This window comes from Astyanax mexicanus, chromosome 1 (assembly GCF_023375975.1).
Source record: "Astyanax mexicanus isolate ESR-SI-001 chromosome 1, AstMex3_surface, whole genome shotgun sequence".
Lineage (NCBI taxonomy): Eukaryota > Metazoa > Chordata > Actinopteri > Characiformes > Acestrorhamphidae > Astyanax > Astyanax mexicanus.
In genome coordinates this window covers 77,142,963-77,170,675 of record NC_064408.1, presented here as the reverse complement: position 1 = coordinate 77,170,675, position 27,713 = coordinate 77,142,963, and the positions used below count along the sequence as shown (strand labels likewise).

Genomic DNA, 27,713 nt, shown 5'->3' with positions numbered 1-27,713 from the left:
AATATGAAAGTTCATTTTGGGTCATCTTTTGCACGATGCTTTTTTTTGTTTAATTTATTTGCAATAATTTGAGCTGACTTCTCCCGGGACATTCATTAAATGTCATACTTCAGATTCCACTGCAGATGAATTTGTCCATCATACATATTTATTTCGGGAGCTCCCCCGTGTTTGCCAGGCACTGCGTGACACTAATTTGATGATTCAACAAAATCTTGATAGATAACGTCTGTCTGTTTGGGAGTTTGATGAGACAGACTTGTAAAGCCCACAACACTAATTGGTTTAGGAGGCATTTGGCTGAAGGCGAGCCGCATTTCATTCCACATGTATAAAGGATGGGCCAAGTTGGGATAAATGCCACAACTATAAGCCTATCAGCTATAAAAGCTTGTGGGAAGTCATTTAAATGAGAGTATTACTCACAGTGTCATCCTACTCGGCTGCTTGTCACCCACGCTCTGCCAGGGCAGAAGATACGTATATGTGTCTTTTTGCTTTGCACTGTAAACATTTCTTGACAAATGAACCAATAGAAATAGGAAGCATTTTGGTGCAAACCCCTGTCATAGAAATTATTTTAGTTCAAGATATGAATTTAATTAATTAATTTATTTATTTAGTCCAAAAAACAGCAGTTGTAAATGTTTCTACATCCATTTGTTTAGCTACACTGAGCATATAGGAGCACTTCATAGTTCTATAATTACAGACTGTAGTCACTCTGTCTTCCTTTTCACCCTGATCTTTAATTGTCAGAACCCCACAGGACCACCACAAAGCAGCCATTATTTGGGTTGTGGGTCATTCTCAGCACTGCAGTGACCCTGACATGGTGTTGAATGGACAGTGTGTGTTGTTCTCGTACGAGTGGATCAGCTACAGCAGTGCTGCTTGAGTTTTTAAACACTGTGTTTTATCACTCACTGTTCTTCACTCTATTAGACACTCCTACCTACAGCTGCTTAACCTTGTAAATATAAAGTCAGAGACAGAAGTTTGTTTGTTGCTGATGGTGATGGCTTGTAATGGTAATCCTCTAGTCCTTCATCAGTGCCCAAAGTATGCTGTCCACAGGCATTGTTGGTCGGCTGTTCTCAGTATAGGAGTGACACTGAGCTGTTTAAAAGCTGAAATGGCTGTTTAAAATGTTAAAAAAAGTTTAAAATGGCTGAAATAACCAAAAAGCCGAGGATCTTTGGTTTTCCTCCCGGCAGAGCTTTCAGACCTCAAATAATGCAAAGAAAACAAGTTCATATTCATAAAGTTTTAAGAGTTCAGAAATCAACATTTGGTGAAATAACCCTGGTTTTTAATCACAGTTTTTACGCATCTTGGCGTTTTCTCCTCCACCAGTCTTACACACTGCTTTTGGATAACTTTATGCCACTCCTTGGTTTAATAGCAGGTTAATATCTCCTGAAAAAAATAAATAACCAAAATAACTGTGTAATGAATGCCAGAACTTCAGAAAAAGCTTCTGGAATGAAAATAACCTTTAATAGCTAAGAACAAAATGGCTTTCACAAAATGTATATTTTTATTTAAGGATATTCCTTTGGATTACATATTTTTTATCTTACCCACAGGATTAATAGAGAATAATAGAGAGTGGAACAGACACTGAGAAGTCTGAAACATTGCAATATAAATAAACTCAGTTTGCTGGCCTAATCAAAGCTTTGAATCTGAATGTTTGTGCTTCCTCCACAGGAAACCATTGCGGAAAGAAGAGAACGGCACAAGCCGAGGAGAGTACGCCATGAGCTCTCGCTGCACGCAACAGGTGGTGGAGACCAACAACACTGGAGTATAGTACTCAGAGCAATTCAGTGGAACACTGTAAACACTCCTGATCCCACCACACCATCTCTTTCTTCAGGCTTTGAAGGGGTTTGGAGATGGATGAGAGGTAGAGAGTGAACTTTTGAAGGAACTTAAAACCGTAGCTCTGCCTGTGTGGGAGATGTGAATACTTTAAACAGAGAAAAAAAACACTTAAATGACAAACAAGTGCTGGTAATGATTGACGTATGACAGTACACTAAAAGGTTCAGAGAAGGCATGGAGCCCAGAGACTCATTGTTATGTTGGACGAGATGACAGCTGTCAGTATCCCGAGGCTGAAGCTGTCAGGCCCTGAGACACCTCAGAGCCTCCTCGGAGGACAGCGTACCAGTAGACCAACAACGAATCAAACGCATGCACTTTCTGTTGAATGCAATGACGTCTTAAGATTCCTTCCTTTCTCCGCTCTCCTCTCTGTCTGTTTCCCCGCAGTTTCCTCCCTCCCCACCTCATGTAAATAAAGAAGGCTACGTTGCTTCGTGAGCGAGCGAGTCCAGATCGAGCAGACGCAGATGGTGCTCCAGCTGTAAGCTAAAGGAGGAACCAGGAAATCGATCCCTTTTTTGTATGACTATGCAACTGGAAAGGTGGTGCATGTTCATGATATTAAAAAAAAAACCACAACGTTAGCATCATTTGCTGCTAATCAGCATTGCTAATTTCTAATATGGATTGGACAGTCTGAATTACTCGCTCTAATCACTGTACATGTGGAATTGACTAATTCAGCTGTAATTGCTTGTCATCAGTAAAGAGGCACGAATCAATGTCACACATACATCAATTAAAGACTGTTATTTAACTAGGGCTACATCATCATGCAAGGACAAGCTCTCTCTCTCTCTTTTAATTTTAGCTCTGTTATTTTATTGGTCATTGTATTTGATTGCATAAACTAAACCACTTTCACACTTTTTGTCATTATGTAGTAAATCCAGTAAATCCACCATGAGATTAAATCTGTTAAGATCACGCATCAGCCTGTACGCACTGTACCATATCATTAACAACACATTTTTTAAAGAAGACTTTGGATGCATTAGGTTCTACTGTGGCAATGAAAAAAATGGTCATTATTTTATTCAGGAACTAAATTAAGGAATTAAATGAAATCCATTGTTTTACTACAGAAACACAACAGTAAATGTTAAAATACTGGAATTACATGGGATTATTGTATTGTGTTGTCCACTAGCTTCTTATCTACAGTTGTGGTCATAGGTTTACAAACTCATGAACATGTCATGTCCAAATTGGGTTTTCAGTGATTTCTCCTGTTTTCCATCAAATTTGGAGGAAGAAACCTTGAGATGAACCCTCACAGGGGGGAACTCATCCTTCTCTTTACAAAACTACCAATAAATTATTGTCAAAAATAATTGTGGTGATAATTGTAGTAGAAAGTAGTTAGAGCAACAGGAGAGCCGATGCTCAAAATTCTGTCGGTGTCAGACCGAACAGGTGAGCAGTAGGGGTGGGCGATATGGCCCTAAAACAATATCACAATATTTTTTTGTAATTTCGTTTTTGTGACAATATATTTGACAAAAAAGTTGTCTTTTGTGTAACTTACTGAGACATATAAACTGCAAACAGAGCAAAACAAACTCAAAATAGGCTGCTTTCAAGTCGAAATACCATTTTATCAACATATAGCGTTTTATTGTTTCAATACTTATGACAATATTATTGTGTGCGATAAGATATAGCATATACCCCTTATGGACAGTCATTAACACATGAAGGAGACAAGATTTCAGATCTGATGTATGGAGTACTGAGGATGTTAAAAGTGCAAATGACTGCAGCAAACCCAACTATTACAGCCTTACTAAAAGGAACGAGCCAGAGGGTAACATAGACACGAGAGTCTACCTGAGTGGCAGGATGATGAAACCAGCATCTCAGTTTACCACAATTCTCTATGTTGATGAACCTCTGGATCTGCAGCCTTTATCTAAGGGGAACATTAATTACCAAAAGTTAAACAAGTAAGTTTTCAGTCTGGACTTGAAGATAACTTAGTCCTAAACATTTTCTGGCTTTACAAGTAAAAGCTTTTTCCTCGCTGAAGCCTTCTGAATTTTAGGAAGAATTGTAGAAATCCAGCACCCTGTAACATGAGTAAAGTGTTGATTGTATGTAAACTTCTGACCACCACTGTATTCAAATCAGCAATGTTATAACAGCTTCAGTTACATTCAGTGCATAATTTTGCACACATTTTGCAGCTCAGGCATTTTTTAATGGCTAATGCCTATGCCTATATATAGACAATGCCTATAATAATAATAATCCATAAATCAAGTAGTCTATATTCGGTATGCGTGGACACATCTTTATCCATTTAAACACTTTAGAACTGAGTCTAATAGCTTGCCAAAGCTTAAAATGCTTTCTTACAACTTAAGGACTGTGTAAAAGGAACTGACTTTTGTTGGAAGGAATGTTTTGGCTGGTATGCAGAAACTTACAGTATTGATTTTGTTTTGATTGATCCGACTGATCTAATTGTATTTCTGTGCACAAACACTACCTTCCAGTTGCCATAAAATACAGAATAACTTTTACTGCTTTCAGATATTTGTATTTTATTTACAGAATACAAAACAAAAACTGCACATTTATTGATGAAAATGACAACTTCTGCAAACAAATGAAACCATAGTACTAATCATTAAACAGGCATCCCATATCTGTTAGCGCTGACAAAAGCAAGCTGATTAAATGTACATATAAGGAATTTTAAGTTATGGAATATATATATATTAATTTTGTTTTTCAACTGCTCTCAATTACATGGTTAAAAAATATTCTTTGGTCCATGTTTGCACAAAAACAGCAACTCTGAAAACCAAGCAAGAGGATTGCTTTCATTGTTCATGCTGGATCCGGCTAGATTTGAAAATCCAAAGATGTGATGTAATGGTTGTGATGTAATGTTCCTACATAGTGCAACTGAGCAGTGAATTACTTGGGTTTTTAAATGTTTATCTAACTCACCAGGTTCATCATGTAAACGACCATTCTTACTGTTTCACACTGTATAAATCACTCTCCTGGCTATCGTACACTGTCCTCATGCTCCCTCGCCCGTTTAAACATACTGAAGGTAAATGTGTATTATACTGTACAAAATTACTCTGAAATATATTGCATGAATGTAAATATCAATATTTGCCTTCTTGACTGTATCGTGTACAGAGTAAGAGAAAATATCTTTATAGGGATAAATATAAGTTGATGTGGTATCAGAACTGAATATGTGTTGTTTGTTTGTCTGGAACAAGCCATTAATGTATATTGAATTAATTAAAGGTTGCTGCACAATGTATGCATCACATACCAAAATGTTTAACATAATATATATATATATATATATATATATATATATATATATATATATATATATATATATATATATATATATATATATATATATATATATTAGTGGTGGGCCGTTATCGGCGTTAACGTGCTGCGATAATGTGATACTCTTATCGGGCGATATAAAAAATATCGCCATTAATCTATTCTAAAGTTGGGTTGGGAGCTGGGTGCCGCGCTCCGCAAAACCAGCTGTTTCTCCGGAGAGGATTTTTTTTGGGGCTTTGATTTGGCGCCCCCTCTAGTGCAGCGCCCCTGACATACGCTGCATACCCCCTTTTTGCGCCACTATGTGTGTGTGTGTGTGTGTGTGAAGAAGAAAGCGTGGGATTGCCAGTCTCCCCCCGAGTGTTTACACGTGAAAGCACGTGTGTATCCGCCGGTTCTACACCTTTTCTCTGCGTGGTACGTTCAGTGTTGAGCGCGTGTGTTAAAGGAGAGGCAGTATGGAGAAACAAAAGCGGAAAAATGTGTAAAAATCACAGACATGTTCGCGGCTGTAGCCTCCACGTCCTCCGTATACGGTGAAGCAGCAGACCGGGTGTGATGGAGAAACTGAGGGACAGACTGAGCAGGAATGTGAGGTAGTAACGTTAGTAAAGTTAGGATAACACAGGGACTTAGGTATTTAGGTTAAAGGTGTGTTGAAAGGATGCATTGTTTACATTGTTACATGTTTTAAAAAGCACTAAAACAAGTGAAATAACATATTTTAAAACTAATAAATAATCAGTTAACTTAAAAAGTAGGTGTAAAAATATAAAAGTAATATTAGCAAGAGGTATGCCCACACAGAATAAGAGTCAAATGCTTTTAAGACATAGTCGTGTTGCATGAATTCATAAAGCAGCCCTGTTTGTAGCCTGATACAAATACATGTTATAGCTGTTTAAAGGAGTTATCACCTTTAACCTGAAGAATTAAAATTGAGCTGTTATATTAGAGAAAATCAGAACATATATATTAGACATGAATTTATTAACCCCGAGTACATTTTATTGAGCATGTTTTTTTTCTTCAAGTATCAAAGTAGAACAGCTTTCTCAAGCAGTCATTGATGCATTTTGGAAACAGGAGATGAGCCCCTGATCTAATGCACCCTCTGTATTAAGAAACCCTATCTCAAAGACTGACTTTTAGTCATTACTTGGGTAGCACGCATATTCTGAATGAGCCATTTTAATCTAGATTAATCTAGATTAATTTCAAGATTTCAGTGAGATTAATCTAGATTAAAAAAATTAATCTATGCCCACCCCTAATATATATATACTGCAACATGCTGACCTTTTTTTAGTTTTAAATAAAATTGTACTATTGAATCTTATTTAGTGTCTCTGTTTTCTCAAAATGTTCTTTTGTTTTAGCTATTCAGAGATAACATTAACATTAATTTAACTTAATTTAGAAGGGATGCACAATATTGGAAAAAATGACATTGCATTTATTTGTTGTTCTGCGATATATATTGCGATATTAAAAAAAATGTCCGCTTTCAGCAGATGTCTCCAGAATGCAAATCTTAATATGCATTCCAGATATTATCTGCATTTGGTACTTGGGAACAGTGGGAACAGTGTGCATTTAAATGTAATGTAAATTCACGTTGCACAAGACACCAAATGCCCTGTGATTTGACTATTGCACTTGTGCACATTGCAATGATGATGGTGAAGCAATATATTGTGCAGCCCAATAATTTAGCTACTTTTTCTTTTACACTGAAGCTACGAAAATAAAGCAAAATAAAAGTCACCTCACATCTCATCTTACAACAGCAATGTAGATTTCGAAAGGAATTGTGTAAATAAAATGGAAAAAAAAAACATGGACATAAATACACTTTAGAGAATTCAGAGGTGAAATGAGTTTTGATGGAAGCCATGATGCTCCTGAATGCATTCCATCCAGGAAGGAAAAAACACTGCCTACCCACACTAAAATCTGATTGGCTGACTTAAAGACTCTTTGCAGAGAACAGGCCTATCAGAACCCTCTCCCGGTCACTCTGTCTGTGATGAGGCTGACAATAGCAGAGTGATCTGAGAACTTCCCTCATGGTGTTCCCCCTGGAGCCACCATGCTACACTGACAGAACTGGGTCCTCATACTGTGGTCAGTTTGTGCTGTAGTTCAGGATCCTGTTTGTGAGGTGATGGTCCAATTCAATGCTCTCCAGCTTGTCCTTCAGACGCATGTAATTTTGCACAGTACTTTCAGAGAGATAGAGATCTGTGTAAAGATCTGTGTAGAAGGTGGAGGACTTGAGAAGCCTTAACACCAGCCTGACACCATCTGGGTCTGTATCCTTCCTGATCGTGATCTTCCTGAGCTCACCTCTCACCCGGGACGCTGTGAATGTCAGAGAGGAGTAGGGGGGCTGAGTGCTGGAGAGTGCGTCAGCAGGAGAATCATTTGGTGATGGCTGTGAGTTTATAGAGGGGAGGTGAGTGTAAGAGAGGGGGAATGTCCGCATGCTGGAAGTGCCAGACAGGGAGATTTCAGCAGTGGTGTCGGTGTAGTGGGATCGGTGTAGTGATCAAACCTACAAAAGAACAGTTTAAATTAATTTACCCACGTCTGGTCCCTCCAACCTGGGAGTCAAGCTTACTGCACTGATTTTAGACTTGATGTAACACAGTGAATCAACACCAGCAGATGACATGTCTCTCCAAACCATCACTAATCATCAGTAAATTCTACATTTCATTTAGAAATGAAGGGAGCAGAGTCTGGAGGAAGAGTAAAGCGGCACACAGTCCAAACTGCTTGAGGTCTAGTGAGAAGTTTCCACAATTAGTGTACATTATATAAACCTAAATATACATTTATGTATACATTTATAAACCTACATTAACAATAACTGATAAGGAAAAGTGTTTCTACATAAGTATACTTGCTGTCTTTGATGGTCAGGTTATTTGTTGTAGGGATTTCACACTCTCAGCTTTTTAAATGTGCAGTTACTCAACTGCAAATGTATTTCTTTCAAGCTTATTACATCTTATTTAGGACACAGAATACTGCCTTTCCAAAAAAAAGTCTTCAGAAGTCAGTCCTACCGAGGACCTGCCCTACCTGGACTGCAGCCCAGGCTTTGGAAAGCAGCTACAGCTTTTGGGATCTTATATGAAATTAATTAGCAAGGGTAAGTATTCCTCATTTGACTTTAGTTAAAGTTAAAAGTACATGAAGAATAAGGGTTAAGAGCACAAATCTCTATTCTGTACACTTTATTGTTTTTTTCTACCAACAACATAATAAGTCATTAATTGACAGTAAAAGGCTTGCCTTGTTCTGCATTGTTATACAGAAAACACTATTAGATTATCATATTGCTCTACATGATCAGCATGATTTGATGTGAAATTATTAGGCATACACTCTTGTCTGTTTAGTTTTTGCTGAACATCTGCCTGTCAGTCCTTTCTGGAAGTGAAATTTAGATGAATGAAGGCCAGAAAGTCGTCTCCATATAAAGCACTGCACACTATTTTCTCTGGTTTGGTGGGGCTATTACTTTAGTGTGGATGAAGATGATGGATTGCTCATGAATGTGTGGTATCACTGAGGGGCAGCTCGGCTTCAGGCTGCATTTGCAAGGAAAGATTGCTGGCCGGTTACTTTATGCTAATGGTGTCAATCATGGTGACTGGAGCAGAGCTGCATGTCGATCAGAGTTAACTATTTCTATTTCATGCTCATTTGTGTTGATGTGTGTGGTGTGTATTTTTGATACGTCAGTATGTAGATGCGTCTGTAACCATGATTGTGTGTGTGTGTGTGTTTGTATGTGTGGGTTTGCTTTCAATGAAATTAAGCCAGAAATATCCTACAATTTCAGAACTAAAAAAGTTTAGACATAGGATACAAAAATCATTTAATCCATATAAATGGATTTATTCAAGGATTCAAGGAGATTTTATTGTCATTTCATATCACGTGATACATGAGGTGTAACAAAATTCGAACCTCACGGTGTAGTTTACACTATTTAAAATAGATAAATATACAGACAAAATAAAATAGAAAAGAACACAATATATAATACATTTATACAGTAATAAAATAGATAAGATGAATACACAAATATAAAGGAGTAGTGAAGTAGTAGCAACATGAAATCCAAAGTGCAAATTGCTATAGCAGCATGATGATTATGCATAGATATCACTACCATGAAAAGTGAAAAGTGATAAAGTGCGATAAGTGTTGATGTTTAGTGTTGATGTTATTTTAAATATGTCATTGTCCTTGTCAGTGCAGTGTGGTTGTCTAGGTGGAGTTTAAGAGTCTTACAGCTTCTGGAAAGAAGCTGTTTCTCAGTCTGGTTGTTTTGCACTTGATGTTCCACAGCCTCCTGCCTGAGGGGAGCAGGACAAAAAGTGTGTGTGCTGGGTGGGTGGGATCCTACCTGATGCAGGCCCTTTTCCTGCATATGGAGGTGTAGATGTTCCTGGTATGTTCAAATGTTCATTATGAAAGTTGAAATTTTGACATTGGTTTATAAGTATTATTAATCCAAAAGAACATATAGTGAAGTATGTGTCAGAGACCATTTAAAACCTATGGGAGCTTAAACTCATGCATTTCCCAAGTGGCACATACTGAGATGTCCTGAGAGCATCAAAGGACAGTAAATTTGTAATCATCTGACCTTATTTACAGAACATAGGTGTGTAGTGCTTGAGCTAAAATTAATTCCTTTTAAAAGTGAATTATTTGCTCCAAATATTTGAACAATCCCATGCTTTAATTAAATGTTTTACATTCCATATAACTAGTTCTCATTTCTAGAATTTAATGTTAAAATATAAGCAAACCCATAAACCTATAAGTCTGGAGTTGTTGTTATGTAATTTATGGTGCATCAGGATTTTAACCTTAACATATTCACAGTCATGTACCCACTTTTTATCACAGTAAAGAAAAATACATGAATGAGCTGCTCAATTACTTTGACATATATATTTTTTTATCTTTTGTATTGAAATTCAGAACTGGGTCTGGGCTCTTATGGGTTAATTAAAGTGTATTATTTGTGTTAGACTTTTTGCAGTTATTTAACAGGAAACATTGTTTAAATTTTTTTTCAACATTAAAAGTACTACTGACATTATGTTAATCTCATTTGAACCACATTTTGAAGGTCTCATTCCAGCTGGAATAATAATACACTGATCTTGCTTGTTGTTGATTAATCCATTAATATTTTCAACAGGGGTCTCTAAATTTCACTGTGTTTAATGTAAGTGTACTGCATGTGTATATGTTTATATGTGCATGGCCTGGTGTTGCCTACAGGCAGAATGAGAAGCTTGGTCTCCCGCATCTTCTGCTTGACTTGGGCTCCAATTTCAAAGCTGGAGCTCATTCATAATTGGCCCTTATATTTAGTCACCCAGTATTAATGCAATGTTTTTTAGCTACCAGAGGACATAGCAAGCCATAGAAGCATTATTGAAGAGAGGAGTACATAGCATGAATGTGTTTCCACCAATCAGCAGCACAGAAGAAAAATATTGATAAGGTCAGTAAGATGACGATTCATTATTTCAGATGCACATGATCAGTTAAAAAAAAAAAAAACTTTTTAGGGCTATACTGCATATAGGTGCTGTGGAACATAATGAAAGAGCAGCTATGCATAGGATTTGAATAGGAGAAGCTAGCCGAGTGCTCTCCCCAACCTCTCCATCAGACGTGCCATTTGAAGATAATGCAATTAGACGGCTGGGGCCATTTGGAGCACTGATGCGTCGCTCCTCCGCCGAGACTTGACTCTGCTCGGGAACAAAGCCATGCCGACAGCCTGTGAATCGCTCTGCTCAGCGAGGATGTGCAGACACTGAGAGGGAGCATAGTACCCATTTGGATCCTGACAACTAAGCCTCTGTATTGAAAAAACACCATAACTGCAGCGTAATCACTGGCACAGGTCTCTAATGTCTAAGACAGTGGACTTCAGGGTGCATATTTCACCTTGACTAACTGAATAAAATAGCTACCATTAGCAAAAAATGTAGTTTAATTATAAAAAAAAAAAGTGTGCAAGCAGAAGAAAATGCTTTGTACCGGTATGTGCCTCTGTGTATGTGTGCGCTTCTTTTCAGGATTTGTTGTAGCTGAGCTGGGACAATAACAGGCTCAGCTGTGGCTTCCCATGCTTGAGCAGCAGCACAGCTGAAGCCGGGGCCTTGTGGGCCATATGGATCCATTGAAACGGACTAGGAGAGATAATCCCCCTCAACCCCGGAAAAACAAAACCAATGCAGCACCATTAATGTGGTTCTGCACATTTGCATCTCATTGGTCTGAGGCGGAGAGAGAGAGAACAACAACATCTGTGAAAAAAAAAAACTAACAAAACAAACAAATGAACCAAAAATGCTTTCCTCAAGACTGCATGGCAGCATTCAATACGCTGTAAAAGGCTCATTTAGACCTTCAAATACTGTTTACTGCAGCACAGAACATCTTAAAGGCTAAATAAGGCATTTCTGGCCTTTTTAAAAGTGATTAGAGACTGGGAGTGCAGTTAACTAAAGGCCACCGCTGTTTGTTTAAGCTCAAAGGCTGCAAAAAAGACTCTAAAAGGACTGAAACTGTTGGGACTTCCTGTTCAAAAAATCATTGCAGGGCCCTTTCAGTGCAATAAATGTTGCAAACCTCAACCTGCAAACCTCAACCTCATCTTTTACACAAAGCTGACACCTGCCGGACGCTGAGAGAAGTGCAACCAAAACACAATGGCGGCTTTTCTGTGGACTTCGAGTTTTCCTCCAGTTTTAATCGGTAAATACACGACGTGTTAAACATTTCTAGCGTACAATCAGTGCACAGTACACTACATTCACTGCGTGTCTCTTCCTGAAAAGAATAATTAAGTAATTTAAGCAATATTTCAATACTGCCTTTCCATACTCTGCCCTTCACATATTCACCTCAGAAACTGAACCGACTTCACTTCCCAGCAGGCATTTCAACATTGAACTGACGTTGAATTAACGTAGGATTTGGTGTTGATTTTGAAAAGTGAATCAACGTTGATATGGCAATATTGTTTCAACGTTGTACGTTCAACCTCAATAAACCATAGCTAACTAAAATTAGAAACTCCTATGGTTAACAGTGTGTCAATAATAAATCTACATCACTGTAGTAAAGCTGAGTATAACGAAAGTTACCCACCACTCTGATTAAATATCCGTTTACTAAAACACGACAGTAAAACTAAAAGAACATAAACATATCCCCCAGGTATAGTGAAGAATTGGTGTTAAATTAAAAAGCTTTTAATTACTGCAAATAGAATAAAACCACTTTTTCATCCCTCCATCCAACCGTTTTTAGAAATTATATGGTGATGAAATGTAAAATGCTGATTCAAAAGGCAGAAGGTTGAGAACGTTATGTTAATTCAACGTTAAAATTTCAACGTTTGCACAACCATTTAACATTAAATGTTGATTCAACATTGTTGCAACGTTGAAACAACAACATACATTACTTTAATCATATTTCAACCACATTTCAACATTAAAGGTCGGTTGTGTGGCAACTGGGTTAACTTAAGAAAACAGTACTGAAAAACAGCAAATGAGGTAATTAGACAACAAACCAAATAGCAATAATGCTTTGGATTTGTTGTTGTTCTTTCATTAAAAAACACATGAACATTTTTTCATAATTGTTTATGTTTATTATGTTATTTAATCAACATTTTTCATAAATGTTGATTAAATAATTATAAAATATACGTTTTTTATTATGCCTGCTATTGTGTTACCAGTTATATCTTATAACACCCAAATACTTCCTGGATTTTTTTTTAGATAAAATTAACATTGAGCCAAATTGAGATCTATCAGCTGGCCCAGGCCTCCAAAATAATCCCAGTGTATCAAGTGGCCCCTTGGTTCAATTAATTGCCCACCCCTGTGCTAGACTTTCCCCTTTTTTTTTACATATACATCTGCTTCACTGCAAATCTCTCTTTAAGTCTGAGGACACTAGCAGTATGTGTTAACTGAATCCAGCATTTTTTTCTCATTTAAGTTGAGAATAACTGTGATTGTTGATATCAACGCTTTCCTTTGCCGTGGCAGAGTCTGGAGAATTAGCTAAGCTTAGCAACAAAGGAGAAAAGCAAACAAGGGGACGCGGCTCAAAATATCCTGACTTCAATTTATTCCCACTGGTTACGTCTAAGATTTGTGTCTATGTTTGTTAAAGTTTTAGAAGGCTATTTTTAGGATTTGTTTCAAGAGCAGAGGCCCACAATGTAGCCGACCTGATGTTTTATTCAGGAGCCTAAATTTAGAGGAGCAGAAATAGCTTGAAGCCATGAGGCCTAGCCTGTGTTGTTACGGTGGTGGTCTGAAAGGACTTTAAGCTCATCCTGCTCATTTAGTGCTCTGTGTTCTTTTATTAGCAGACCAGGAGAGAAGGAGGAGACAGACAGTGTCCAAATCAAACACATGTGGTCTCAGGTATACACTTATAGGTGTACAGAGAGAAAAGGAGAGAGAGAGAGAGAGATATGTCTAATTCTATTATGACTCTGTTATGATATTTTAATGTCATTGCACTTCCCTACACAGATCCCCTCAGTAATAATAGTGTATGGTGTGTCCCCTGTCACCACAAGAGAGCACTATGTGCTTCTCTTTACCTACTTACTAGAACACATATTCTAAATTCAGACATGTCCAGTGAAAAATGTGTGGGTGCAGTAATGCCATCAAACCTGTCATCCAGTGGTGGACTCTCCATTTGAAGGGCAAGAGTGAACAATAAAAAGAGCACCCGCTGCACGACATGGGGCCTGTACATTCTAGATTGTGTGTAGCTAAAATTGAAAACATAAATGAACAAGAAAGATGCCAGTTTAAAACTGGGCACCATATCTTACACCCTACAAATGCCTGCAGCTGTGCTGTTAAAATAGCAAAGATGCTTATGAATATATATATATATATTCCTATTTTGGCAATGCAGGTGTGCCAAGCACACTCAGTTACTGTACACCTGATCACTTTTTCCCCAAAAAGAGCACCCAGATATATTTTTAACCATTGGCATATTCAGAAGAACAAATTTGTCTTCAAACTTCTGAATGCCTACGCAGTTGCATATATTTCAGTTATAGTACTACTACAATTTTAAGTTCAGTATGGTTTTCTTTTAATTAGATAATGTGTAACAGGACACACACTGTATATAAGAATTGCATCACAATGCCAGTACTGTACATCTTAATACAAATAATTCAGAAAATCTAATAATTAAAGAAAAAAACAAACATACTTTACAGAATTAATAATTTGACAGGACTATAAATTCTGTTTAACTCAAATATTTTATAATTGTCTGATATTAAAGTTTGTTTAATAATTGGAAAAAAAATATGACAAAAAAACAAAAACAAAAGAAATCTGTAGATGGCAAATACATTTTCACGCCACTGTATGTAAAAATAATGTTACATATGTGGAAATGTATGTTTAATGTGTATCAAATATAACAGTGAAGGCATGGATTGCTTAAGATGTCTGAAGGTGTCCTGTACTGTCTGGCACCAACAATTCAGCAGCAGATCTTTTAAATCCTGGAAGTAGCGAGGGTCAGAAACACTAAATACCCTACCTCACGTAACTCTGGAAAAAGTCATAGGAAAAAGAGCAAGACTGTGAAAATAAACACGGAATTTGAAAAAACAACAATCAAGCCAATGGTATTGAAGACATGTGTGGTAATACAAACAGTTTCATCCTTAAAAATCTGAATAAATAAATGCATTGGAAGTCACTGTGTGGGAAAGGCTATAGCCTTCTGATACATCAGCACTGCCTGAATGCCTTCAAATTTTCCATTCTGGGGCTCTACAGGGAGTTCTACAGATAATACTGGTTGCATAATTATTCGCTGTTGGGCGTGGTGGTCTGGAAGTAAGGCGTGTTCAGATAAATTTCTGTGCAGATGTATTTCTATCTTAGTGGCGGAAAACACAGGTGTGACACTGACTGATTTGAACCCTGACAACAGTCAGCCATTCATTCCTATCGGTCCCGGTCGTTACACACACACAAGCTGCTCGCACACCTTTAACAGCGTGAGTGTGTAGGTCAGTTTCCTCTGATAGATAGATAGATAGATAGATAGATAGATAGATAGATAGATAGATAGATAGATAGATAGATAGATAGATAGATAGATAGATAGATAGACAGACCCCCAAAGTCAGCGTGCACCTGGCCTTTAAAGAGAATAGCAAGTGACACACTGATTGGTTTATTTCACATTACGCCCAAAACACAACCATGATTCATTAAGAGAATTAGTACAAGCCTTTTGTGTTCTTCGAGCTGCACCAGGTGTACTTTCTGCGTCTTCACGATACCAAAGACACAGACATCCTAAATCAAAGTGCGTGAAAAGAAGGTGGGGTTAGGCCTAGGAATGTGAGGAAAGTGATTAACAGCCTTGCCTGGAACAGGCTATTAATATTCATGTCTTAATCTACAGTAAACAAAGATTCCTGCAGTTTTTTGGGTAAGCCTTATGTAAGTGTAAAATGGCCAGTGTGATCTAATTAGTCAGCTATTGTTAGCTAATTACGCTGTTTTTTACAATCAGCCCTGGGCAGCACTCATGTGAATATCAATCTTCTTGTCTGGACTGATTCCAAATAGCATTTAAAACATTTTTTTTCTTCTTTTAATTATCATTAGAGCACACTGACTGATTAAAGAGGGCATCCAGTTGAAAATTTGCTTTGTTCTGGTTCATTAAGCTGTGCTGTAAACTCGGTGAAGGTAGTCTGAGACGCTTGGTCTGTAGGCGAGTCTGGCTCAGGCTTTGGTCAGTATTTCGCGGTCAGAATTTAGCTTAATTTCTACAAAACGGATGAGGATGAAACCACACCATCCATACTTATATACAGCCATTGATTTATTTATTTTTTACCGCAGCCTCATCCCTGAGACAGTTCCAGGGGAACAGGCATTGGACTCTGTGTCTCTATGTTTCTGTTGTTTCTTTGAGTAAGTTTGAGCCTTGCAGAGCAACGTGACATTTTTAATTAGACATTTTTAATAATAAAATGATTTAACGACTTAATGACTCAATGATTCACTGGTCAGATGTGCAGCAGTGCAGTCTTGGTGCTTCAGAGGGAGAGATGGAGCTGACCACTCTCATAACAGGAGCATTTTTTGTAACCGGATTCAGGGAGAAGAGAACGTTCTGTTCTGACTCGTGGGAATATCAGGAAGTGATGTTTGCACTGGAGACAGTTCTGTGCTCTATTTACATGTTAATCTGTGTGAGATCATTCACAAGAAGCATAATGCTACTACTACACTATTACCAGCTCAAAAAGACAGAGATCTAACAGAGGTTGCATCCAAAATCTTGTTCAGCTCTTGTTCAAAAATCAGATCATTTTTGGCTGCACTTTTTATATCTATGTACATCATCTGATAAACACGTAAGGGCACTTGAGGTAATGACTGCACTACATGAGATTATGATAATAAATCTTTATCTCCTGCCTTTCTATAATCAAATGAGCTTGGAAAAATAACCAAGCACTTCCTCGGAACACACACAGCTCCTCTCCGTCTCAGGCTGCAGGCGTCGGGTCATTCCAGCTGAGGATGGGAATGATTTATTCTTAGATAGAGCGGTAGAATCTGCTGTAGGCCTTAAAATACACTGCCTGGCCCAAAAAAAAAAAGGTCACACACTCTAATATTTTGTTGGACTGGCTTTATCTTTGATAGAAGCACACATTCACTGTGGCATTGTTTCAGTTAGCTTCTGCAATTCTCCAAAGACCAACCGCTGCACAAAGCTTCTCCAACCAGCACATCCCAAAGATTCTCAATGAGGTTAAGGTCTGGACTCTGTGGTGAACAATCCATGTGTGAAAATGCTGATCTCATGCTCCCTGAATCACTCTTTCACAATTCCAGCCCTATGAATCCTGACATTATCATCTTGAAATATGACCGTGTCATCAAGGAAGAAAAAATCATTGATGGAATAACCTGGTCTATATTCGGTATATTCAGGTAGTCAGCTGACCTTATTCTTTCAGCACAGACTGTTGCTGAACCCAGACCTGACCAACTGCAGCAACCCTACATCATTTACTTACTTAAATACTTAAATACTTATCACATTTTGTTCATATTGTCTGCTGGAACAAAAAAAAACATTAATATGGCAACGTTACAGTGTAATTTCTGTAATGATCTAGCTTCTAAATGCATTTGTTGAAGGAAAATATAGCATAAAAATATGCAATAAACATTATGGAAGCACAATTATGTTCCTATTGGACTATGATGCAACATTAATAAAGACCAAACCATATTAACAAAATGAAGTGCAAACTTGCAAACATACAACTAAAACTAAGACTTAAAACACTGCAACAAATACAACAAACTTTACATAGTTTAACAGACTAACAGAATAGTGCAGTACCGACACGTCTCTATGCCTTTATATTTTAAATATTTTTAAGTGATGATAGTTTGTAAACTGTATGGACCCAGTGAAGCTCACTACTGAGAGTAAATTGTTTTAGTGACTTTACTCCTGTCAGCTGAAATCCCTCTGTTCCAGAAAAACAAACACTGGGGACATGTTTAAAACAGAGGTTGTGGCGGCCTGGACAACACAACCTTCTCAATAATACAGGGACAGTGTTTGAATCAGTGTCAACTGATTCTATTAGACTGTTGGGAGAGAGCAATGACGGTCTATAATCAGGGACATTTAAGATATTTTAACAAAATGAAAAGGAAATGAAAATATAGCTGTGCATTTAATCATTTTTATAGCAAACACAAAATGTTTTTCAGAACATTCAAAATTGCTCACCTCTACAGGAGGCTATAGAGTTTCTTACTGTTTAACACTCTTTCCAGTTTGACACTCTTATTGCATATGCATTCTTTGTAAGGAGAACAGTGTCTGTTACCTATGTAAAGGACTTTTAAATAATTGATAATTGACACTGACTGATTACTATTCACAATTTATGGTGATGAACATACACTGCCTGGACAAAAAAAAGGTCACAGTATTTCAATAGTCTGTCTTTATCTTTGATTGCAGCAAACCCTCACTGTGGCATTGTTTCAATAAGCTAATGTCACAAGATTTATTTTAATCCGGTGTTGCATTAATTTTTCACCAAGATCTTTCATTAATGATGGTAGAGTCTGACCACTGCACAAAGTCTTCTCCAGCACACCCCAAAGATTCTCAATGAGGTTAAGATCTGGACTCTGTGGTGAACAATCCATGTGTAAAAATGATGATCTCATGCACCCTGAATCACTCTTTCACAATTCAAGCCCCATGAATCCTGACATTATCATCTTGAAATATGGCCGTGTCATCAGAGAAGAAAAAAATTATTGATGGAATAATCTGGGGTGGGTTTCCCGAAAGCTTCGTAACGCTAAGAACTTCGTTAACTCGTACTTAAGATTGATCGTTAATTAAAGAGTGTTTCCCAAACCCGTGCGTAACTAAAGTACTACGTAAACTCGATCGCAGATTAACGAGTGATCTCACCCAGTCGTTATTTTTAACGAGCTTCTTTAGGGGATCTCGACTTGCAGTTCAGCACCTTAAACACCAGGGACCGCCAATTTTGAGGAAGAAAAATGATAATTTCCGTGTTTGAAGCAATTATATTACATTACTATTAATTATAATCAATTATATTACTATATAATTATTAATATTATTATATTATATTATATTACTATTAATTATAATCAATTATATTACTATATAATTATTATTATATTATATAATTATTATATTATATTATATTATATTATATTATATTATTTCCCGTGTCTGCGGGTGCTCCGGTTTCCTCCCATAGTCCAAAGAAATTAGTTCAGGCTAATTATATGTCGGATAAAAATTGCCCCTTAGGTGTTAGTGAATGTGTCTGTGTGTCTGTCTGTGTCTGTCTGCCCTGTGATGGATTGGCATCCTGTCCAGGGTGTATACTGCCTTCAGCCCGATGCCAGCTGGTATAGACTCCAGCCACTCCCCCCCAGGAACACACACAGGAACATATGTATTATTATATTATTTTTATAATATTAAAAATTAGAATAATAATAAATTAATATTACTATCAATATTACTGTTAATAATATTAGTATAATATCTATTAATATAATATATATTAACAATAATAGTTTTAAAAATGTAAAAAATAAGTTTAATGTTTTAAAATAGATTAGATTTTCGAGTATTTATTTAGTCATATGTATCTTTAGGAGTATAATGTTGTTAATTACAACACATTTCTACGTTTTTAGGGTGTAATAGTGAATAAATACTGCATATTGCAGTGTTGAATCGATATTTGTGGATCGATTGAGCGCGCTGTTTTTGGGGAGGAGTCAACAAAGACGTTCTTTAACCTCGTTCGTTAATTTTCACGTTGCGAAGCTCTTTGGGAAACACTCGCAGAACTGGCTCGTTCTTTACACACGTCATTCGTTAGTTCGTTCGTTATTCGCTAAGATTGATCGTTTTCGGGAAACCCACCCCTGGTCTATATTCAGTATATTCAGGTAGTCAGCTGACTTAATTCTTTCAGCACCTACTGTTACTGTTACTAGACCTGAACAACCCAGATCATTTACTTTGTTAAATCCAGGTGTCAACTTTTTATCTGGTCTGGCAGTATACATACTTAAGCAATAAAACACGAGAGGGAGTGCTATAACGTGTAATATTGGCACTGCTGTGATGCGGTCGTAGGCATGAGGCCAATGCCAGTATTACACGTTATAGCACAAACCTTGAGTGTATTGTTGTGATTATACCACAGTTCCATTATCGCTGTTTATTAATGCGATTGGTTTGGTTATAAACACTGTGTTAAAATAGTTATATTAGTACTGCTCTGCTTGTAGCTGCACTGTAAGCTCTGCATATCGACCATTTAAGTCACAATTGTGGAAATCTAAGCTTACTGTAAATAAACAGAAGCGCTTTACTCATCCAAATAAACAGTTCTTAGGAGTGAAATCTGTGTAGATTAAAGTCTAGTGCTTGTTTGACTGAAAGAAAGTGTTTTTTTTTTATTACAGTTTTGTTTAATTTAGCACCCTCTAGCGACAAGACCTGTGCAATTACAAGAGTCCAGCTTGAATTCAGCTTAAAATACCCAATATTTACTGTACAATATATACACTTAAGCTTTTATTTATTTTTTAAAAACATCTCTTATCCGGATATTGGTGGCTGATAATGTGTGTAATAAAGTGTATTTTCGAATCGCTGGGCTTATTTATTTGTGCAACGGCGTCTTTGCCTTTGTATGATGTGGAGAAATACATAAAGAGCTTCAGTAACAGTGCATTACCACCTCTCAGCCAATCACATTGCAGAGTCGGTATAATAACAGTGATATAATAAATCTTTAAGGCACAGCAATAAAACTGTCTAGAAAATCTTGTGAATTGTAGTTTACATCTGCCTATATGATATTATAATGATATTATTAAGAGAGACTTACTCTCTTAACACCTCTAACAAACTAATTACTTCTAACCTCATTTCCTTCTTCCCCTCCTTCACTCCTCTATCCTATTTTTCCCTTCGACCTCCTTTAGGCCCTATCTAAAGATGTTTTTACCTTTAACTTCTATTCCTTTTGTACATCACTATTGTAAGTAGCTTTGGACAAAAGCATCTGCCAAATGTAATGTAATGTAATGTAATTATAAGGTCATACAGAACTTTGGTTGCCTTACCATGACTGAGGACCCTCTGATCTGCACATTGTAGTGGTTTTCTGCTTTAGCAGAATATATCTTCCAGTCAGATAGGGTAAATTAACTAAGTGAGGTGTGTTTTAAACAGGGCAAACACTAAAATGTAAAGGACAGAGGGTTGTTCAGGACCTGTGGTGAGAACCAACAACCTACAGAATCCTGTTTTAATAAGGGATCAGTTAGAGTAAAGAACCTTTCTCTCCCATAATCTAAAGCAGGTCTGTTTAGCTGTAAAGTTTGAATTGTCCTGTCAGAAAGCTCCCGAAACCCGATCCCTCGTCCAGTGAGAAAGCAAACATATTTCTGTACCTAAATAGCTTAAATTTAAACTTTCAATTCCTATTTTTATTTTATTTCTGTAAGTCTTTTCTTTACTTGTCCTTTTTGGCCCATGGCCCACCACAAGCTGTGCACTTTGCACCCCTGAGACAAAACATTTGGCACTCACGATCCAAAGGATTCTTTCTCAGTCTTTTATTTTCCTTTACTTTTCTTTAACTGTTTAATGTCTGTTCAGTGTCTTCGTATAGCACATTTGATTCATTATATCTAATTAAAGAAGACACTGAACTGAAATCAACCTGATTGTGCCATTTCTATTATTTAGCAGAAAAAATTTAAGGCTAAAAAGAATCCAGTAGAGGTGACGGTGTGTTTCAATAATACTTTTATGTTGTTATTCATAAATCACTCCAAATATGGATTGTTTTTGATGGAATTCCTGAAGGTAAGCAAATGATTTCCTGCTGATTATAGTTTTCAGAGGTTTCGATAAATTAAATAACTTAACACAATGAATAGCTTGCATCTTTTTGTCAGTATTTTGTGTTATCTTAAATATTTGATAGGGATGTACAGCTCTGGAAAAAATAGGAGAAAACTTCAGTTTCTGAATCAGTTTTATGATTTTGCTATTTATAGGTTTATGTTTGAGTAAAATGAACATTGTTTTATTCTAGAAACTACAGCCAACATTTCTCCCAAATTCAAAATAAAAATATTGTCAATAAGAACATTTATTTGTGGAAAATGAGAAATGGCTAAAATAACAAAAAAAAAAAAGATGCAGAGCTTCCAGACCTCAAATAATGCAAAGAAAACAAGTTCAAATTCCTAAAGTTTTAAAAGTTTAGAAAACAATATTTGGTGGAATAACCTTGGTTCTTAAACACAGTTTTAATGTATCTTGGCATGATCTCCTCCACCAGTCTTATACACTGCTTTTGTCACTCCTGGTGCGAAAACTCAAGCAGTTCAGCTTGGTTTGATGGATTGTGATCATCCATCTTCCTCTTTTTCAAGTTGGTAAAATCAAAGAAACTCATAATTTTTAAGTGGTCTCTGTATACTTAACAAAAATATTTTTTCTCTTTTTAAATTAATTATTTCTTTATTATTATTTCACTTAACAAACAAAATTGTTTTTCTGAAGAACAGTCCATTAAAAACTTTATAGGAAATTAAAAAGTGATTATTCTTTGATCAATGTTCTCAGAGCTTGTTTGGTGTATTTTTTTTTAATATTGTAGTTGTAAAGATCCCAAACTCCCAAATACTGTTACATAATTCACACTCTAGTCTTTAAGCCTCTCCCATAGTGCGGTCGGTCCGGATGGAGTTGCCTTTGCTCCTCTGAGGATATAAACATGCCGTCTCCTGTCAGTCCCCCAGCGCTAAATGTTAGTGTTATGATGTTATCAGGTCTATCGTGTCTATCAGTACACTGTGCAATTTACTCTCCAGCTTAATGTGGCTCATGCTGCTGTTAAATAACCTTTTTTACACAGGGACAATTTTCAGAGTCAGACTAAACATATACTGAAATTCATCACTGGCACCACAAGTAGGCTTAATCCACAATCTCTGTTTACTGAATCAGCCCATCAATAGTTCATTTCAATCAGAAGAAAGTATCTATCATTAAAACACATGAAATTGTTTCGGGTTCTTACAGTAAATCAATAAGAGGCAGTAAAAAAAAAAGCTTGTATTTAGTGTTTGTTTATTTCAGCAAAAGAAGAAAGTGCCTGTATTTGTACACAGTAAGTAAGTGCCATTGCAGCGGCATTAGGGGCCACAGTCCTAAGGCATTAAACACCATTGAGCAGTCACTTACAATCAAATAAAGGAACAGGGCTTTCTCTCATGTTCACAGTTTACAGAGTAAATCTTTCTCCATCACTCTGTGGGATGTTTTTCGGGGCTGCATTAATCGTGTGTTTGTTTATTTCTTGTCTTTTTTTGTAGGTGAATAATGCTTTAGAGGCAGCCAGTGTTATACTGAGTGTATACTGAGGAGCAGCTGGAAGATGGTAGATGTTCAGGATGGTGGGGCCTGACGCTTCTGCCGGTACTCTGGGAGGTGATGCAGAATCCACCCAGCTGGAGCCAGGAGGGCAAAAGCAAACACAGACATGATGAAGAAACTTTGCTGCGGGAAACAAAGAAACACCAGAGAACCGAATGAAATTTAATTATTTAAAATGCACATTTAGGAGAATAAATACAACTAAGTCAATAAGACATTATTCACTCTTGCAAAATAAAGGTCCCAAATGTTTTTTTTAAGTAATGTCTTAGAAAACCTAAGAAGAAGTCAATAAAAGGGTATGTGGAAATAGTAGCAAAAGTTATTTTGGATCTACAAATGAGCCCCTGGAGTTTAAGGTGGTTTTACATTAAGGTGGTCTATTTACTTTTCCTTGTTTCATTTAGTACAACTACAAAGAAACCCTCTTACTTACTTTAATTTTTTTTATTTGTGTTTGACGATGCATGCTGTTCACATGATGAGATTAAAGACTAAAGTACTTAAACACTAATTACTGAATACGGCGCTCTCTCTGTAGAGAGTAGTTCCTCTCTTCTCTATCCAAGTGCCCCTGAATCAACTGATTAATGACTTGATAATAAGTTAGAGAATGTAATTCATCAGGTATATTTAAGGTAAAAAATATGCATTATGTAAAAGAAAATGTATGTACGTTGTGCACTCCACACAAACTATATAAACATCATTAATATTTAAACTGCTAGCTTTTACTGCAGTTTCTGCATTTCTTATATATTCAAAACATTATTTATTCCCTTAACATGGTATCACATCTTGCCTTTGAGATATAGCCACTGCATTTAAAGGAGAACTCTGCACATTTTTTCAGTTGCATGCTAAATTAAAGTTTTCTGTAAAGAGGGACAAAAACACTTCTCTATAGAGAACAAACCTGCATTTTACATTTACAACTATTTAAACATTTTCTCCATTATATAAATTACATATCGTGGCTGTCCTATAAAAAACACTTATCTCCATTTTTGTCGATTTTTTGTTTACTACACAATTTGAACAGACAAACTGTTCCTTACACTGTGCCAAAATTTCTTGATGATCGGACCAATAGAAACTCTTCAAAATGACCTGAAATAAACTCTTTTTACATTGACTTCCATTGAAAGTTTACAAGGTTTTTTCTCTCTCCTGTAAAGTTGCTGTTTTGGAGATAAGTGTTTTTCATTGCACAGTGACGATATATTTTTACAACCTGCTTTTTCTGTGACCCAGACCTGCATTGTTTAATTTAAATGCACATTTAAAACCTTTTATAACATACTGTAAACGAAACCAATTTGTATGTTTTCTCATTTGTGCATTTGTATATATTCGCAATTTATAAATTTATGGTATAATTTGTATTATTTTATTTTAGATAATGTGTTGTATTTTAAATACTTGATTCATTTGTTTATTACAGTATGTTATGTGTTATACATGCATGTAAATAATATAAAAATATATAAAATATAAAATTATTTTGATTCTGAAAAAAAAAACCTAGAAGACAGGCGTAGGTTTAATGGGCCTTTTTGGCTATTAAAATAGGAATTACTTCACTTGTAATGTTAAACCTGAGAACCTTGGTTGGTTTCTATCAACTATAAAGAAATCTGAAGCATTATTTTTTTGTCTATAATACAACGTTTAACACCAGACCATTTTGACTGGCTTTATATATATTTATATATGTTATACTATCATTTTCAAATGCATTAATTTTTGCCTTTTTTGTGTATTCTTTTGTAAAAAAAAAATGGCTGGAGTGGAGAGTTAAGACTAATGTTCTGTATATACAAGTAAATATATCAGCCTTATATCACTAAATTCTCTAGATTCAACTTTATAATAAATGCAATTATGAGCAACATGCTCAAATAATTATTGCAATAAAAACAAAAATGTCCCTGTTAAACCATACCATTTTTTTTCATGATAAAAATGACATTTTTTTTGCTGTTCTCCACATTTATGTTATTTTACCACACTGCTTCTTCATTAACATTGCGTCATCATTACTGAGCCAATTGAAACATGTAGAAGATTTCAGCGACTACAAAGTTGTTCCACTCACCCCAGGTCCAATCTTGTCCTTGGGTGGCTTGCTGTAAATACTGGACCTGCGTTTCTGCTGGATGACCCTGGCCCAGGACATGCTCCTAAGCTGCATGGCCCCACTTACACCCACCAGCATCTCCAAAGCAGATCAGGGGGTCAGGGTCAGCCCAAAGGATTGTGGGTGAGAGTTGTAGGTAGTGGGTGGTTGTTTGTTGAGAGAGAGAGGGAGTGTGAGAGAGTGAGGGAGAGAGAGAGGGAGATGGCGAGAGGGGTGCTAGCTGTGTGCAACCCCTTAAGCTCTCCTCTCAAGTGCTGAAAAATAAAGGAGAGCATCCTGTTAAATTGACCAGGATCTGGATATTATCCCCCAAAACCAGCCCACTCTGAGGGAGGGGTCTGAGGGGGCCGGCCCCGGCCCCAGCCTCACAGTCTCTTTCCCACGGCACACCGCCTGATTTAAACCACACAGTTGCTGCTAAGGTCAGATTTGACTCATCAGTACATCAGTAAATTGTGACTGATTAATACAAGTCTGAAATGACAACTAATTGTGAAGCGTAGTGTAATATCTGTAAATCTGCAGTATGTCTGAGACTCACTTAACCTTACAGGAGGCTAATGTTCAAGAGATCATTCTTCCTGATTGCAGTCATGGTTTGGAAGTGAAGGGAAATCTAGGAACACAAGACTGGAACAACCCAAATCAAATAAAGTTGTGACAAGTTGTTACAAAAGCTCAGTGTTTCTTTATTATTTACTTCTTAGACTGCACTGCAAAAATACTAAATATTAGCAAGTGAACTTTTCTAAATTTAAGGCAATAAATCTTATTTTCTTCTCTGATAAGACTTTTTGTCTTACTAAGCATTGTAAGTGTTAGATTATTTTGCTTATTTTAGGGATAATTTTTTATAATAATAATTATCTATCTAGCTTGATTTAGGTGTTACTTCACTCATTTTGAGACTTTGCCATTGCTTTTTGTAAGAAATCTTACTAAGAAAATTTTGCTTACCTCATTGGCAGATTTTTTTGCTTAATATACATATATTTGTCTTAATTTGCGTATATTTTGTCTATTTTTGCCATTGTTTTTTTTACAGTGTGTGTGTAGCTGGACAGAGCATCGTCTCTCAAAAGTGAAGCCACCACAGGTCGGGCGCCCCCTGCTGTTCGGTTTCAGAAAGCTGTGTAAACCCACTCATCCCCATAGGTTTCAATGGCAAAACAGACAACTTTCAATCACATTTTTTTCCAATATACTGCAATTCTACCTCCATTATTTAAATTCAACAGCTAGTGTAACCTCTGCTTATATTGTCGAATTTTATATCCCCACAGAACTCGTATTTTAAAATGTTATTCAGCTCTATTAAAAAAGGTGTGGTTATTGTAAAAGGGCTGAGTTACACCTAGCCAGGGTGGGACCAATGGCTGTATGGGTGGGGCCATAGACTGTGTATAGCTCTGTGGAGGCAGCCCTCAGGGGCGGGTTTATTTAAATGAGTAGGCTCTCTCTCCACAGTTTTTCTCCCTCCTCTGGTCTCTACTGCGCAGACTCGGGTTTCAGGATCGCCAACATTGTGGAAGATTTTGGCTTCATTTTCATTGAATGAATTTTTACAGTTTTACAGATTAAAAAAAAAAAACCCTTACATTTCTTTCTTGGATAGAGTGCTACCATGCTGTGCTACAGATGTTTTTCTAGAGCAGTTGGTCAAGTTACTGTTTCATTGGCTGATAAATTTTTTTCATTGGTTTTTAAAAGTCTATTGTGATGGACAACAGGTCTCAATCAGTGCTATGGGCACCAAACCTAGAAAAAGAAAACAATGCAGGGTCTGAAAGGATTAATGTGGTCTTAAAGGCATGAGTATGTTAACACCAATTTACTTTTCTCCAATAATTTTGTTATCACAGAAGAGCACTTGACCCCAGCTTTTGGCCCAAAGCACACAGAATCCATTACTTCCTAAAAATTCCAGATGCATCCAAGCCCAAAGAACTTGACATTGCATGGTTAGCATAAGGCTTCTGTTGTATTTGTTAATGGACTCTCTATTGTAGTGTTCGACAAAGGTTTGCCAAAGTAATTCCATGACCACATGATTCTATGAGCTATTGTTAATGCAGTGCATTTTGGATCTAAGATCATGGGTGTTCATGCGTGTTGCTTTTTTCCTTCTTAAACTGAAATTTCTCCAGAATCCTACATTTTACGCACTGTAGAGAGAGAGAAATAAGCAAATTTCTTTGAG

At 36.7% G+C, this 27,713-nt stretch overlaps 2 protein-coding genes across 2 annotated transcripts in view; one reads left to right on the top strand and one right to left on the bottom strand.

The window, feature by feature from the left end:
• prima1 (proline rich membrane anchor 1) overlaps positions 1-5,219 on the top strand; it is a 54,999-nt gene extending 49,780 nt beyond the window's left edge. The window contains exon 4 of the mRNA XM_007258203.4: positions 1,714-5,219. Within this exon, the coding sequence (XP_007258265.1) occupies positions 1,714-1,816 (103 nt within the window). The 3' untranslated portion in view covers positions 1,817-5,219. The remainder of the gene's footprint in view (positions 1-1,713) is intronic.
• Positions 5,220-23,050: 17,831 nt separating this feature from the next.
• Positions 23,051-25,786, bottom strand: si:dkey-85n7.8 (COX8 domain-containing protein). The gene is made up of 2 exons (XM_007258202.4): positions 25,472-25,786; positions 23,051-23,496 (listed from the first exon to the last, which is right to left on the bottom strand). Exons 1-2 carry the CDS (start codon positions 25,589-25,591, stop codon positions 23,386-23,388), a joined length of 231 nt encoding a protein of 76 aa, XP_007258264.1. The 5' UTR covers positions 25,592-25,786; the 3' UTR covers positions 23,051-23,385.
• Positions 25,787-27,713: the final 1,927 nt, after the last annotated feature.

What these genes read in the sequence shown, in the direction of transcription:
- si:dkey-85n7.8 (XM_007258202.4), bottom strand. Translation starts at nt 25,591, where the DNA reads ATGCTGGTGGGTGTAAGTGGGGCCATGCAGCTTAGGAGCATGTCCTGG. An exon ending in AGGACAAGATTGGACCTGGG is followed by an intron (nt 23,497 to 25,471) that starts GTGAGTGGAACA and finishes TGTTTCCCGCAG; the next exon opens with CAAAGTTTCTTCATCATGTC.